Genomic DNA, 13016 nt, shown 5'->3' with positions numbered 1-13016 from the left:
TTCTCCCTGCCTGTGATGTTCTAGGAGACGGAGCCAATGACGTCAGCATGATCCAGGTGGCAGATGTGGGCGTGGGAATCTCAGGCCAGGAGGGCATGCAGGTAAGGACAGGGGCTGTCCTGGGCAACCAAAGGGCTCCCACTGTGAGCCGCGCTGGCCTTGCTGTGAGCTGTCCTGCAGAGCTGAAGGCTTGGACCTTGATATAGCTGGCGCTCGCCTCCTGCTAAACCGGCAGTAGACCAGGTGGCAGGCGGCTCTTCATGTTGGTGAAGCCGTGCAGTGAATGTGCCTGTCAGTCTGTTTCTCTGGAAAGGTGGCATGGAGTGAGGCGAGGTGAGTCATCGCCTTCCTCTGGCTGTCAGTGGGTTGTCTCTGCAAGGCAATTTTTATTGCTGCTGAACATCAGTGATACCATGGACTTTGCTATAGGACTGTTGTGTCTTGGTGTCACTATAAAGATGGAGTAAAGCCATCCTCCCTCATGTGAAAATTAATCTCTGTGTTTTTCATTTGCCACTGTGTTGGTTCTCTGCACATGATCCAGACGATGAATAAATGGGTTCATTATGAATGTGCTTCTTTGTCATGTAGCAGTTCTACATTTGATTAAGTTTGAATCACAGTATTTTTAACTTGGTGGAGACTTTTGGGAACAGTCTATCCAGTTGTCTTCTTTTAAAAATCAAGATGTTGTCCACTCTTTGGTTGTCAGTTGCTCATTGACGTGCTCACCCTGTAACAAGCTCTTGAGCACTCATGTGTCCCATGCTAGTGCAGGGTCATGGATTTTCTCACTTGACACTGAAATCACAGTTTTATGGAAAGTCCTGAGCCAGAAGCACGGTTGTTCCATCTCGGCCTCATCCTCAGTGTATAACTCTCCTCCTGCGCCTCGTCTGACTTGGGTTATGTTACTGTACGTGTTTTCTTCCTCCATAAAACTGAAAATGGAGCCCAGTTTGGTCTCATCCTTGCCCCTCCTCCCAGTGACATCACCTGCTGCTGCTGCTAAGTCGCTTCAGTCGTGTCCGACTCTGTGCGACCCCATAGACGGCAGCCCACCAGGCTCCTCCATCCCTGGGATTCTCCAGGCAAGAACACTGGAGTGGGTTGCCATTTCCTTCTCCAGTTCAAGAAAGTGAAAGTGAAGTCACTCAGTCCTGTCCGACTCTTCGCAACCCCATGGACTGTAGCCTACAAGGCTCCTCCATCCATGGGATTTTCCAGGCAAGAGTACTGAAATGGGGTGCCATTGCCTTCTCCGTGACATCACATGGGGGAGCTCAAAAATGTCTATTGAATGAATGAGAAAAATAGTTAATTCCATCTGATTTTTTCAGCATTGCCTCCTTTGCACTCATTTCTTAGAATGAATATCTACCCAGGGCAGTGCTTGTAAACCATGTGTGCAGAGAAATGCAGCCAGTGAATCCACTTTGTATCAGGGTCTCTAAGATTGAGCATGCCAGTGAGGAAGGGCATGAGCTATGTCCACTGCAGGGCCTCAGGGCAGGAGCCAGAGGATTCAGTGAGCCATGAAGGAGGTGTGGGGATCAGCCAGACTGTAGGGCTCTTACTGAGACTCAGCTTTGAGTGGACATGACTTCTGCATGGAATGTCACTGGATGCTTCCATATTTACTTGAAGCTATACTTCTTTATTGAGGGCGCATTATGTAAAGTGACAGTAAGACTCGACACTTTCTCCTACTGTTCTAAGGGTTCAGGTTCCCCAGGGGAATGTGGCCCTGCTTGCTTGTTAGTCCAGTAAGAAAGGGGACGTTGTGTGGAGCTCCCTGGAAGAGACACTGTGTGGGACGCTGTGGCTGTACGGACCTGAGGAGTCCAGGCTGAGTGTCTGAGGAAAAGTGATGGTAGTTGCAGCTCCCCAGCTCAGCCAGGGTGGAAAAGGTGTCCCAGGCAGGGGAACAGAAAGGACCAAGGAGATTATGTAGCCCTGAGACACCCAGTCTTTGAGGAGTCATCTAGTCAACCATGTTTGTTGAGCACCTCATGGGTCAAGCGCTGACTGGGAACCAGGGCTGCAGGTAATCACAACATCTACCATGCAAGGTCTCATGGAATATTCAGAAAGATCAGAAAGGGAAGGTAGAGAAGATTTTAACTTACACCAGTGGTCATAATTGAGTTGTCTTGAGTGCTGTGAAGGAACAGCATGAGTTTCCCTGCTGAGGATGTGGTGGGAAGCTCTGCCCAGCTGGGAATACTGGGGAGGCCACTGTGATTGGGGGAGCAAGCAGTGTGTTCAGGGTGTGGAGGCGGGAAGCTGGGCCGAAGGGTGGAAGAAAGGCCAGCGGGGCCTGGAAGGAGGGGCATGCCTGCAGTTCTCAAGGTCGAGGCTGCTTCTCAAACACCCCTGGGGCCTCTCCTTCACTCTGACTCAACGTCAACCCTTCATTGTTTAGGACATTGAAGACAGGGACCCTGTGTGATGGTATCTGTCTCCAAGTCTGTGTCTGGCAACTGGAGGGTCTTAATACATGATTTTTGAGAGGATGAATTATGGAATAAATGAAGGAAGAAAAGATGCACGAAACCCTTAAGGCTCCCACATGTTGACAGGAAGAGGGGTAAAGATGTGGTTTGCTTTCAGATCCTTACTTTTGGGTTCAGAAAGCAGACATTCTAAGGCTTCATTCTTTTCTGTCATGTGTCATGTTACTCTGTTTCACAAATGGGACAGTATCATCACTTGCTCTTTTCTAAGTGATATTTAAGGGAAGCCTGTAAAATTTGAAAAGGAGACTTAAATGTTTACGTGGAATAACCTACAAAGATAAGCAAAAATGTATCTTTGACATTTTCTTGGATTTTTCCCCCAAATAATGAAATTCATTCCCAAATAATGATGTATTCCAAGTTATTTTGGACACAGACATTGTCATTAGGATGGCACCGTCTGGCCCAGTTAGTTAATTGTATAGAATACGTTGCTCAGTGAGGTAAAGGAAAGCTTCCTCCCCCGGGCTCTTTCCTGTCTGCAGAGGAAGCCTGCCATCCATCCCACTGTCCTTTCAGGCCATGTTCAGTGCCCTGCAGTGGGCATCCTGAGACTGGGCTGGCTGGCGGGCAGGGCATCCATGGGCCTGGCCATGCTCATCACCCGTGGCTCTTGAGGACACCTCTCAGGACAGCTGTCTGTCTGTCACTGACACATACCTAAGGGGCAGCTTTGGTTCATCTTTGGGTTGGGATCCTAATATGATTTAGATGAATAAAACATCAGAGAGTGGGAAAAAGCAGGGAAACTTCATACATCTCCATATTTTTTTTAGTTTGCCTAAAAAAAAAAGCATGGGAAAGAAAAAGCAAAAACTTTACAAATCCATCAATTACATATATTTGAAATCTTAAATATGTCCTCTAGAGCAGTATCCCTAAACTAGAGTGTGGTTGATACTGGATTTTGGTTGATACTGGATTTTTCTTAAATGCAAGCGTTCATCCTGGAGACAGTGGTAACAGCCAGCTCAGGCTGGATTTCAGCATCCCTGTTGCGCCTTGTGTTTGGGGGGAGTTAAGGCGGACCTCAGGCGCAGTGAAGTAGCACCAATAACTACCACTCTCTCCCTCTCAAGGCAGTGATGGCCAGCGACTTCGCGGTGCCGAAGTTCCGATACCTTGAGAGACTCTTGATTGTTCACGGACATTGGTGCTATTCCCGGCTTGCCAACATGGTGCTGTACTTCTTCTACAAAAACACAGTATGTATTTGATGCCAGTGTCGAGGATTTTTGATGTGAAATCCGTGAGATTCACAGGACTGTTAACTGAACGTGGTCTGCGGGCCATCCCACAGCCTCCCGTTGGTTCCAGCCGCACTTGGCTTCTGTGGCTTTTTCCCAGGCCTGGTCTGCCCTTGCACCCTCAGTCTCAGAAGTCTTAACTCACTTGCTGCTCTGAGGATGGAAACAGGTAGATCCAAGGAGGAAGTCCACTTGCAGCTTTATAATAAGTAGAGTGACCATGGGGCCCAGGGGTTTTCATGAAGTCCTCAGTCAGTGAGTGGTCAAGGCTCCTTTCTGCCCCCACCCAGCTGACTCCAGTTTCCAGGCCCTTTACCACTCTGTCCCTGTCTGTCTCAGGAATGGTCTCCTGAGGCGCCCACAGACAGGATGCTCTGATCGGTGCTCTCTCAAAGCACATGGGCTCATCTGATGAGTGGAAGTGTGGTTGGCAGTCCTGGGTCAGCATGAGGACTCAGCTGGGCTGTGACCCTGATGCTAAGAAGGCTGTTGAGATTGCCCACCGTCTTCGAGAAGCCTTTCCTCATCCCCCTGGCCACCATGAATGTACATAGGCCTATGGCTGCATTGTTGCTTCTGTGTTCATTCATCAACCACAGGCATCATCACGTTTTACCATAGTTTCCTGTTCAGGAAACTTCTGCACTAGACACTGACACTCCTCTACAACTCTGCTACGCTCCACTACACACCTAGCCCGCTGCACTCTCAATAAATACACAATACTTTTGCTTATAAATCTAGGATTACAGAACTAGTCAATGAGGTAGTGAAATGGTAAAAATTTTATTTTGAGCAAAACTGATTTCATAGCAGTTTGTTTATTCAGATACAAATGGACTTTAATATAGCAATTATGACATTGAAGCTTTGGCCCCAGATTTAATGAAGTAGAAATAAATGGCAAAAATCGCGCCCGCCCTGGGCCAGCAGGAAGGGGCTGCCACCCTCTGTGCTGGCAGGTAGACGCCCCTCAGGCCAGCTCATTCTGTACTTGACCTTTCAGTTAGGGCATGCACAGACCTGCTTGGCTCAGGACAGTTCTGTTTCTTCAGGGACTCTGATTCAGGGCCTTGGTCTGTTTCCTGCTGACCCTAACATTTAATTCTTAGTTCCTTCACTACTGTGTTCTTGGCAGACAGCCGTGTGGCAGCAATAGCCTCCAGGATGGACCACATGGCCATCTCAGGACCCTACCCTACTTGTGAGGTATAGACATTCTACTGAGAACTTGCTGGATTGCTGCTTGTCCCTTTTGCCTCTGATAGGAGGCAAGGAGACAAAGTAAGTAAACTCTTGGGGTAGCTGACTCTTCAGAGTAGTCCTGTAGATTTGCCCTGCTGGATCCATAGCTCCAAAGTCAAGAGCATGTCTAATTTTATAGATTAGATCCTGGAAATTAATTCAGATTGGGTTCTGCCTGGGACTCAATCCATGCAGGGCTGTGCCGTGCTGTCCCTGACCTCATCAGATCCCCTTGCTACTGACTGCCTGGCGTTGCCTCCCCAGCACCACCCCCTCCTTGCACACAGTTGCAAACCTAGAGGCTCCCAGCTCCCAAAGGGGTAGGTGGTGCTTTGAGTAAAGATGTGAGTGGGGCTGGGCAGGCTGGAATCCCAGCACTGTTTCTCTCAGTCATTAGCTGTGCAATCTGGAGCAAGTTATTTGCCTCCTTTGGATTTTGTTTTCTTTATCTGAAAACAAAACAGAACACAGGAATTGAACTCTGCTCTCTGTAATTCCTAAGGAAAACTTCTTAGGCTGAGGGGGAGGCATTCCATATTTCGGTTGCAGAAGAGACCCAGAGTGGCCACTGGAATGGACAGTGCCTCCTGTCTGCCACAGCGACTCTGCCCTCGGGGGAGGAGACAGGCAAGGAGAAGGGGCCTCTCTTTATTCTGTGTCAGATGCAAGGCCTCTGTGAACAAGCACTTAATCTACTTGAGAAGTTCAGAAATAATCATTCTGCCTCCCAAAGTGAGAAATTCATTTGTTTTCAGAATAAGTTCTCCTGCCTTCCAATAAGGAGTAGAGAAGGAAAGTTTCCATAGCAACAGTGGTTTGAGGAGAAGGCTTTGGGTACTACATGAAAAAATAATCTCAATTATCTAAGTACTTTTTCTCCTCTTTGACTCCACTTGGTCACTGATGAGTCACTAGGCTACACATGAGGAGGTAGAAGAGCGATAAGCAAGTGTGGGTGTGAAAAAGGGAAGGAAGTTAGTGAAGAAGCCACGTTTGTCAGTTTTCAGGGCGGAGGGGAAGAGTTGCATTAGGGCATAGACTGAAGCGAGGTTTGGAAGATCTGGGTCATTAGAGGTGATATCAGTGTAGACTGTGTCCTTTTTTCCTGATCATTGGAACAAGCCATTTTTAGGTCAGGAAACCTCTCTGAGCTCTAGTTCACAGAGGTTAAGTGACTGCCTCAAGGTCAGAGATATGCATAGCAGCAGCTCCAGAACCCACACCCAGGCCACTGTCTGCGGTGCCCAGCAGAGAATGTTCTTCCTCCGTGGCTCCTCCAGGCCAAGAGCCCCGAGTGGTTGAACAAGATGGGTTTGTTACTCATGCAATGACCACTGTCCAGTCATTTGACACCTTGGACCTTAGTTTCCTTTCCTCTAAATGGGGTGAGCACGCTGGCCCTGCTTGAGCCACAGACGAAGGAAATAGCTGTTCTTTGACAGTACCAACCACAGATGACGTTGATGAGCATCTCAGCATGTAGGGAGCTCTTGTGAGTGCTTCATTAATTCTCACCACAGCCCACAGCTGAGTATGGCTGGTGTGCCCATGTCATGGACAAGGTCACTGAGGCAGAGAGTGGCTAAATGATCTGTGCCAGCTTGCATAGCTAGCAAGTGTCAGAATGCCTGGCAGTCGCTAAGCTGCCAGTCCCCACCCCCACCCCCCACCTCCATATAGCATCAGGATGTTCAGTGACCAAGTAATAGTGGGAAGAGGCTCACCCAGGTCCTCACGCTGGGCATGGGAGGAGGTTCCTCCACCTCTCTGGACCTCGCCTTCCTGTTTGGGATAGCCACAGGGACCAGCAGGAATGCCTGTAGCTCACCCCGACAGCAGAGTGCCTGGCAGAGCCGGGGGCTCAGTCAGAGTCGCGATCACCACCATGCTTGTGTGTGCGTCCTCCCCACCACCGGAGTCAGTAACTGTACACTGTTCCTCATCACAGAGGAAGGCGGCATCCAGGGTATGGCCCAGATAGGTTTGGTGTAGTGTCCCAGAGAGGGGCACAAGGAAGGAAGCCTGGCGGTGGGTGGTGCACCCGGCTGGCCCTCTTGACCTGAGCACCCTAGACCCCGCCAGAGCTTTATTTTGTTTTCCTATGATCTGTGGTCCTTTGACCACAGGACTGCATCCCTCCGAGGGCTGTTGGTGGGAATCCCCAGCTGCTGTTGCTGCCCTTCCGATGCTGGAGGGATGCAGGAGGGGAGGGAGAGACAGGGCACCAAGGTGAGAGCCGTCTCTGGAGACAATCTCAGCTCACAGATTCAGTCTTTCCAGCCAGACTGCGAGCCTCTCGGCCAGAGCCCCTCCTCTGGGACAGGAGTTCGCAGGCAGCTCTCTGGCCCCTGGGACGGGAGTCACGGGCGTCCGCCGGGCGGTTCTCGGCCGCCTGGGACGGGCGTCTGCGGGGCGGCTCTCTGGCCCCCTGGGACGGGCGTCTGCGGGGCGGCTCTCTGGCCCCCTGGGACGGGCGTCTGCAGGCGGCTCTCGGCCGCCTGGGACCTGAGCCCGCGGGGCAGCTGAGAACCGCCGTCCCACCCTTCCTTTGACCGCAGATGTTCGTCGGCCTCCTGTTCTGGTTCCAGTTCTACTGCGGCTTCTCTGCGTCCGCCATGATTGACCAGTGGTACCTGATCTTCTTTAACCTGCTCTTCTCGTCGCTCCCCCAGCTCGTGACTGGGGTGCTGGACAAGGACGTGCCGGCCGACGTGCTGCTGGCCGAGCCGCAGCTCTACCGCAGCGGCCAGAACATGGAGGTGCGCCCCGCCCCGCGGCACCCTGCAGCGAGGTGCCCGCGCCTCTTTGCGCGGACACCTTGGGCAGGCAGAGCAGGGCAGATGCCGGACGAGGTCACTCAGATGCGGAATCCAGTGCTTAAAATGATACGAATGCAGTCATTTACAAAACACGGGTTTTGAAAACAAACTTTTGTTACCAAAGGAGAAATATGGCGTGGAGAGGGGTAAATTGGGAGCTCGGGACCTTAACATACACACACTACTGTGTATAAAACATCACTAGGAAGAGCCTACTGTGTAGCACAGGGAATTCTACTCGGTATTCTGTAATAACCTATGGCAGTGAAGAATCTGAAGAAGAATATAAAACAGAATTACTTTGCTGTACTCCTGAAACTAACACAACATTGTACAACATTGTACACTATACAACTATACTCCAGTAAAATTTTAAAAATAAAATCTTCTAAAAAAAATGGACACCGAAACAGTTAAAATTCTAGAATCTGACCAGTGGGAGTAAAACAATGAATTCTGTCTACTTGACTACAATGCATTTAAGTAGAAAGAGTTGAATGGTTGTGATGGTATCAGAGGTGTATATATGGTCCCAAACTCATCAAAATGTTTACATTAAAAGTGTGTGTAGTTTCTGTATATCAGTTTACCTAAAGCTTAAAAAAAGAGAGAAAAGATTTTTTTAAAACTATGTGTGGGTGTATGCTAAGTTGCTACAGTCCTGTCTGACTCTTTGCAACATTATGGACTATAACCTGCCAGGCTCTATGGGATTCTGTAGCTGGGATTCTCCAGGCAAAATACTGGAGTGGGTTGCCATGCTCTGTTCCAGGGGCTCTTCCCTCACCCAGGGATCGAACCCACACCTCTGTGTCTCCTGCACTAGCAGGTGGGTTCTTTACCACTAGAGCCACATGGGAAGCTCTTTTAAAAGTATACCAAGATGAAAATTGTCTTTCCACTAAAAGTTTCCAGGAGCCCAAGGAAAGCCTATTTGGAATCCAAGTCAAGGACATGTGGGATAGCTGTAGGCAGATCAGGGATTTTTCTAAAACATCTCCAAAAGAAATGTGATTTTCTTCGAATAGGGATTAATGAGAAGATAAATCCATAGGGAAACTCTGGAAAAACCAAGTGAACACAAACCGATAATGTAAATAGACATTTACATTAATACACTGCGTAGATTGGCATGCTGACTCCCAGCTGTCCCTGCTGGCCAGTAAAGAAAGCCACGTCAGTGCTTCTCTTGGGCTGATTGGAATTATACATGTACCCAGGGAATAGAGCCCAGCATCTCCCACAGTGGTCTCTAGATAATTCAGAACTGATTTACTGAAGCACTGACTTCCCACCGGGCTTCCCAGGTGGTGCAGTGGTAAAGAATCCACATGCCAATGCAGGAAACACAGGAGATAAGGGTTCAATCCCTGGGTGGGAAAGATCCCCTAGAATAGGAACTGGAAATCCTCTCCAGTATTCTTGCCTGGAAAATTCCCTGGACAGAGGAGCCTGGCAGTCTGCAGTTCGTGGGATGGCAAAGAGTCAGACACAGCTGAACGACTGACTTCGCGTGGGCAGCCTGGGACGCAGGCTACTGAGGGTCCAGTAAATGAGGGGCTCTGCTCGTCACCTGGGGGCGCTCCTGTACTCAGCCAGGTCTCACCTCCTGGGTGAGTTTGTTCTGGGGACTAACAGGAAGGGGCTGGTTTTCCTCAGTGCTTGGTAATCGCTCATCTTGTCTGCTCGAGTGTTCTGTGGGCCAGTACTCGCTCTTGCAGCTCAGAACTCAGGGTCAGATACAGACATGGGCACCCAAGGAAGACTTGACTAGTCCATTTCATAGTTATTTTTGCCTTTTATATGCAGCTAATTGATTTTAACATTAGGAGACATCCGTGATTTAATGTTAAAATAACTCAGTTTTAAGAAACATTCTAGGGGTCCATCAACAGAGGGAAGCAAAGCCCTTTACAAAGTAGAAGGACTCAGGTTGGAGCGGCTGCCAGAATTTCATGCTCTAGTCCCTGGCTAGGGAAACTCCTCATGGGATTTTAGAATGCATTTCCTCTTTTTCCTGTTGTAATGGACCTTGCAGACCCAGATGCTGTCAGTGACCAACTCAGCCTCAAGGGCCCTTGCAGAGCCTTTCCATAGTGTTTTTCCACCATCCCCCAGCCCCTGGGACCTCCCTCTCCAAGGCCTGAGTTAGCAAGTGTCCCTGGGGTGCTTGGCTTGTGCCTTCGCGGCCCCCGGGGGTGACTGGAAAACCGTGTGAAGAGATGAGGCCATCCCTGTAATGCCTGTGCTTGTTCTTGTGTCTCAGGAATACCGGCCTCGCACGTTCTGGCTGAACATGGCCGATGCTGCCTTCCAGAGCCTCGTGTGCTTTTTCATTCCCTACCTGGTAAGTTGGCCCCTGGCCAGGCCTTTCCCGCCAGTTTCATCCGGTGACACGCAGACAGAGGACCCCACTGTCTTTCAGGCCTACTACGACTCCGACACAGACATCTTCACCTGGGGCACCCCCATCACTGCCATCGCCCTGTTCACCTTCCTCCTGCACCTGGGCATTGAGACCAAGACCTGGGTGAGAACCATGGGACTGACCCAGAAGGGGGCTGGTCTGTGAGCCCTCACTGATGTCCCCAGTCTGTGAGCTTGAGCAGGGTTTTGCGAAGCCAGCCTCTCTGTGCTGAGAACACACTGGATCCCCGGGCCAACCACATGGACCCGAGCCTGGGTGGGTCAGCTCCAGCCCACGCGCGCGCCTGTCCTGGGCAGTGCTGGGCTCCTGCCCGCAGAGCCCCTCCACCCCCCTTCCCCTGGCCCTTGACGTCCATCGCCCAGCCTGTGTTCACTCCGACCCACCCTGTTCCCACTCTGAGAACACTGCGCCTGCTCTGGGAGGACCGGTGCATTTTTGTTGAAACAGAGCCCTGTTGTGCTCTTTATCCCTCAGACCTGGCTCAACTGGACGGCTTGTGGCTTCAGTGTGGTGTTATTTTTCACCGTGGCTTTGATTTACAACGCTTCCTGCGCGACGTGCTACCCTCCCTCCAACCCCTACTGGACCATGCAGGCGTTGATGGGCGACCCCGTGTTTTACTGCATTTGTCTGCTCGCGCCCGTGGCTGCTCTGCTGCCCAGGTAGGGGTGCAGGACAGCGGCCTTCAGGTCCCACGTGAGCGCTGAAAGCTCTGTCTGTGCTGTGCTCCTGGACCATTCGAATCCCAGAGCTCAAAGGCTTCGCGGCAGCAGTAGCTGACTGTGTTCTGTATGTTCTTTCCAGGTTGTTTTTCAAAGCCCTGCAGGGGACCCTTTTCCCTACCCCGCTGCAGCTGGGACGCCAGTTAGCCAAGCAGTCCCCCGGGAAATTCAGGGCTCCCGGAGAGACCTCTGCTCAGGGGCACATCCCAGGAGAAGCAAGGACGGAGCCACCGGGACAGAGGAGCATCAGCGCCGCGCGGTCCGTCTCCCAGGACTGCAGCTCACGGGTGTCCCGGGGCACGCGGCAGCCGGCCTGCTCCCCCGAGGCTGGCGGGGAGCCCAGCGCGGTGGACGTGGGCGTGCTGCGGAGGGAGGGCACCCTGCCAGACGGGCTGGGCAGACAGCCCTCCCGGTCCTCCTCACCGGGGCCGGTGGCCATGGAGGGCTATCCGGGAGGCTCCAGGATGAAACCTGTGAGCTCCAGCCGGCCAGCCCCCTTGCCGTCCGTCTTCAGCGTGCCCGGCCTCAGCTCCCTCAACTGGATGTCCTCGCTGTCCCTGGTCGGCGGGCTAGGCAGTGTCCTACAGTTCTCCCGGAGCGGTCTGCACATGGACAAGCGCGACGGCGACTTCCTGCCCGGCTCCGCGCCGCCGGACCGGGACCTGTGTGGCTTGAGCGGGCAGACCACAGACTGCTTCTAGGACCCCCTTCCAAGAAGCGCGGCTGGCAGTGCAGAGTGAAAACCTTGAAATGCCCCCCCCTTTTTTTTTGAAAGATGTTAATATTATTTATGTTTATTATTTGCACAGTTCTAGTGAGGTATATTTTATATATTTCCGAGGCTGACACAGGAAATGAAAGGTACCGAAAAAAGAAAGTTTATTTTTTAAAAATTTTAAGTAGAGTATATTGAAAAGAAAAATAAGAGCTTTATCTTATATAAAAGTTTAAAGAAGAGTGACACTTGAAAAGGTGTGCTTAGATTTATTTTTTCATCTCATTTTATTAAAGAAAATGCAGTCTGTTTGGTTTGCTTCAGTATGTGTGACCTTTGCTTTCCCTGAGGGTAAGCACAGGGAACCCCCGGCAAGTGTGGATGGGGTCAGGGGAGGTGATGGGCACACCCGTGGCTTTGGCGGAGATCCTCACTGTCTGTCTGTCAGTCCCACCACTAGGGGGGTTGGGTCTCTGCTTCACTAGGAAAGGGAAATTGAGAACTCTGGGAAAGCAGACACACACAAAATTCATTCCAACGTTCATTTCTATGCAGGCATTTGGTAAAGATCACCTGTACGTATTATAATTCCTATGTAGGTTCTTGCCTGTTAAAATCATAACAAGCAATAAACAGCCTTCACTTTGCAAAGAGATCGTGTCCGGTTGACACTGTTGTGTGATGTTATTAATATGTTACCTAATGTTACTAAAGACCTGTTCATGTGCCCAATACGCAGGCAGGTCAAACAAACCGAAATGTTGGAGTTCGGAGCAGAGAAATGTTTACTGCAGGACCAAGCAAAGAGAATGGGTGGCTTGTGCTCACAAAATACCATGAACACCCCTAAGGATTTCCACAAAATGTTTTTAAAGGCCACATGAGGAAGGGGCATCCCAGGGTCTGTGATCAGCTGTGATAATTCCCTGATTGGTTGATGGTGATCAGTCCTTAGGTGCCAGAAAGTCTGGAGGCTCATGGTCATCAAGCAGTTCATTTCTTCCATGTGGTGGTGGTTCCAACATCTGGAAAACTCAGGAAGTATGCATCAGATACTATTATCTAGGTACCTCAAAGAGCAGCTACAGCAGAGGATATGGGGAGGGGTCCATCCCAGGAAGACCCCATAGGGTCCTGCTCTTTGCTGCACTAACAGAACATGTTCTGAGTACGCTGGGACACTTCTTCATGGCAGGTTCTTTTAGATTCCATGAAGGAAACAGCTGGGTGACATGCAACACTGGGACGGTGACCCAGGCCGTACCTGCACCAGGCGTCCCCACCTACAAGACACTTCCTGCCGAGAGGCTGGGCTTTTTCC

General features: G+C 50.7%; 1 protein-coding gene across 1 annotated transcript in view; it reads left to right on the top strand.

Moving 5' to 3' along the window:
• Positions 1-12348, top strand: part of ATP10A (ATPase phospholipid transporting 10A (putative)) — a 180452-nt gene extending 168104 nt beyond the window's left edge. Inside the window, exons 15-21 of the mRNA XM_061158551.1 lie at positions 25-101; positions 3599-3724; positions 7570-7770; positions 10097-10177; positions 10256-10360; positions 10733-10920; positions 11063-12348. Of these exons, the coding sequence (XP_061014534.1) occupies positions 25-101; positions 3599-3724; positions 7570-7770; positions 10097-10177; positions 10256-10360; positions 10733-10920; positions 11063-11681 (1397 nt within the window). The 3' untranslated portion in view covers positions 11682-12348. The remainder of the gene's footprint in view (positions 1-24; positions 102-3598; positions 3725-7569; positions 7771-10096; positions 10178-10255; positions 10361-10732; positions 10921-11062) is intronic.
• The last annotated feature ends 668 nt before the right edge of the window (positions 12349-13016 follow it).

Source organism: Dama dama, chromosome 13 (assembly GCF_033118175.1).
Source record: "Dama dama isolate Ldn47 chromosome 13, ASM3311817v1, whole genome shotgun sequence".
Classification (NCBI taxonomy): domain Eukaryota; kingdom Metazoa; phylum Chordata; class Mammalia; order Artiodactyla; family Cervidae; genus Dama; species Dama dama.
This window is presented reverse-complemented; position numbering and strand designations above follow the sequence as displayed.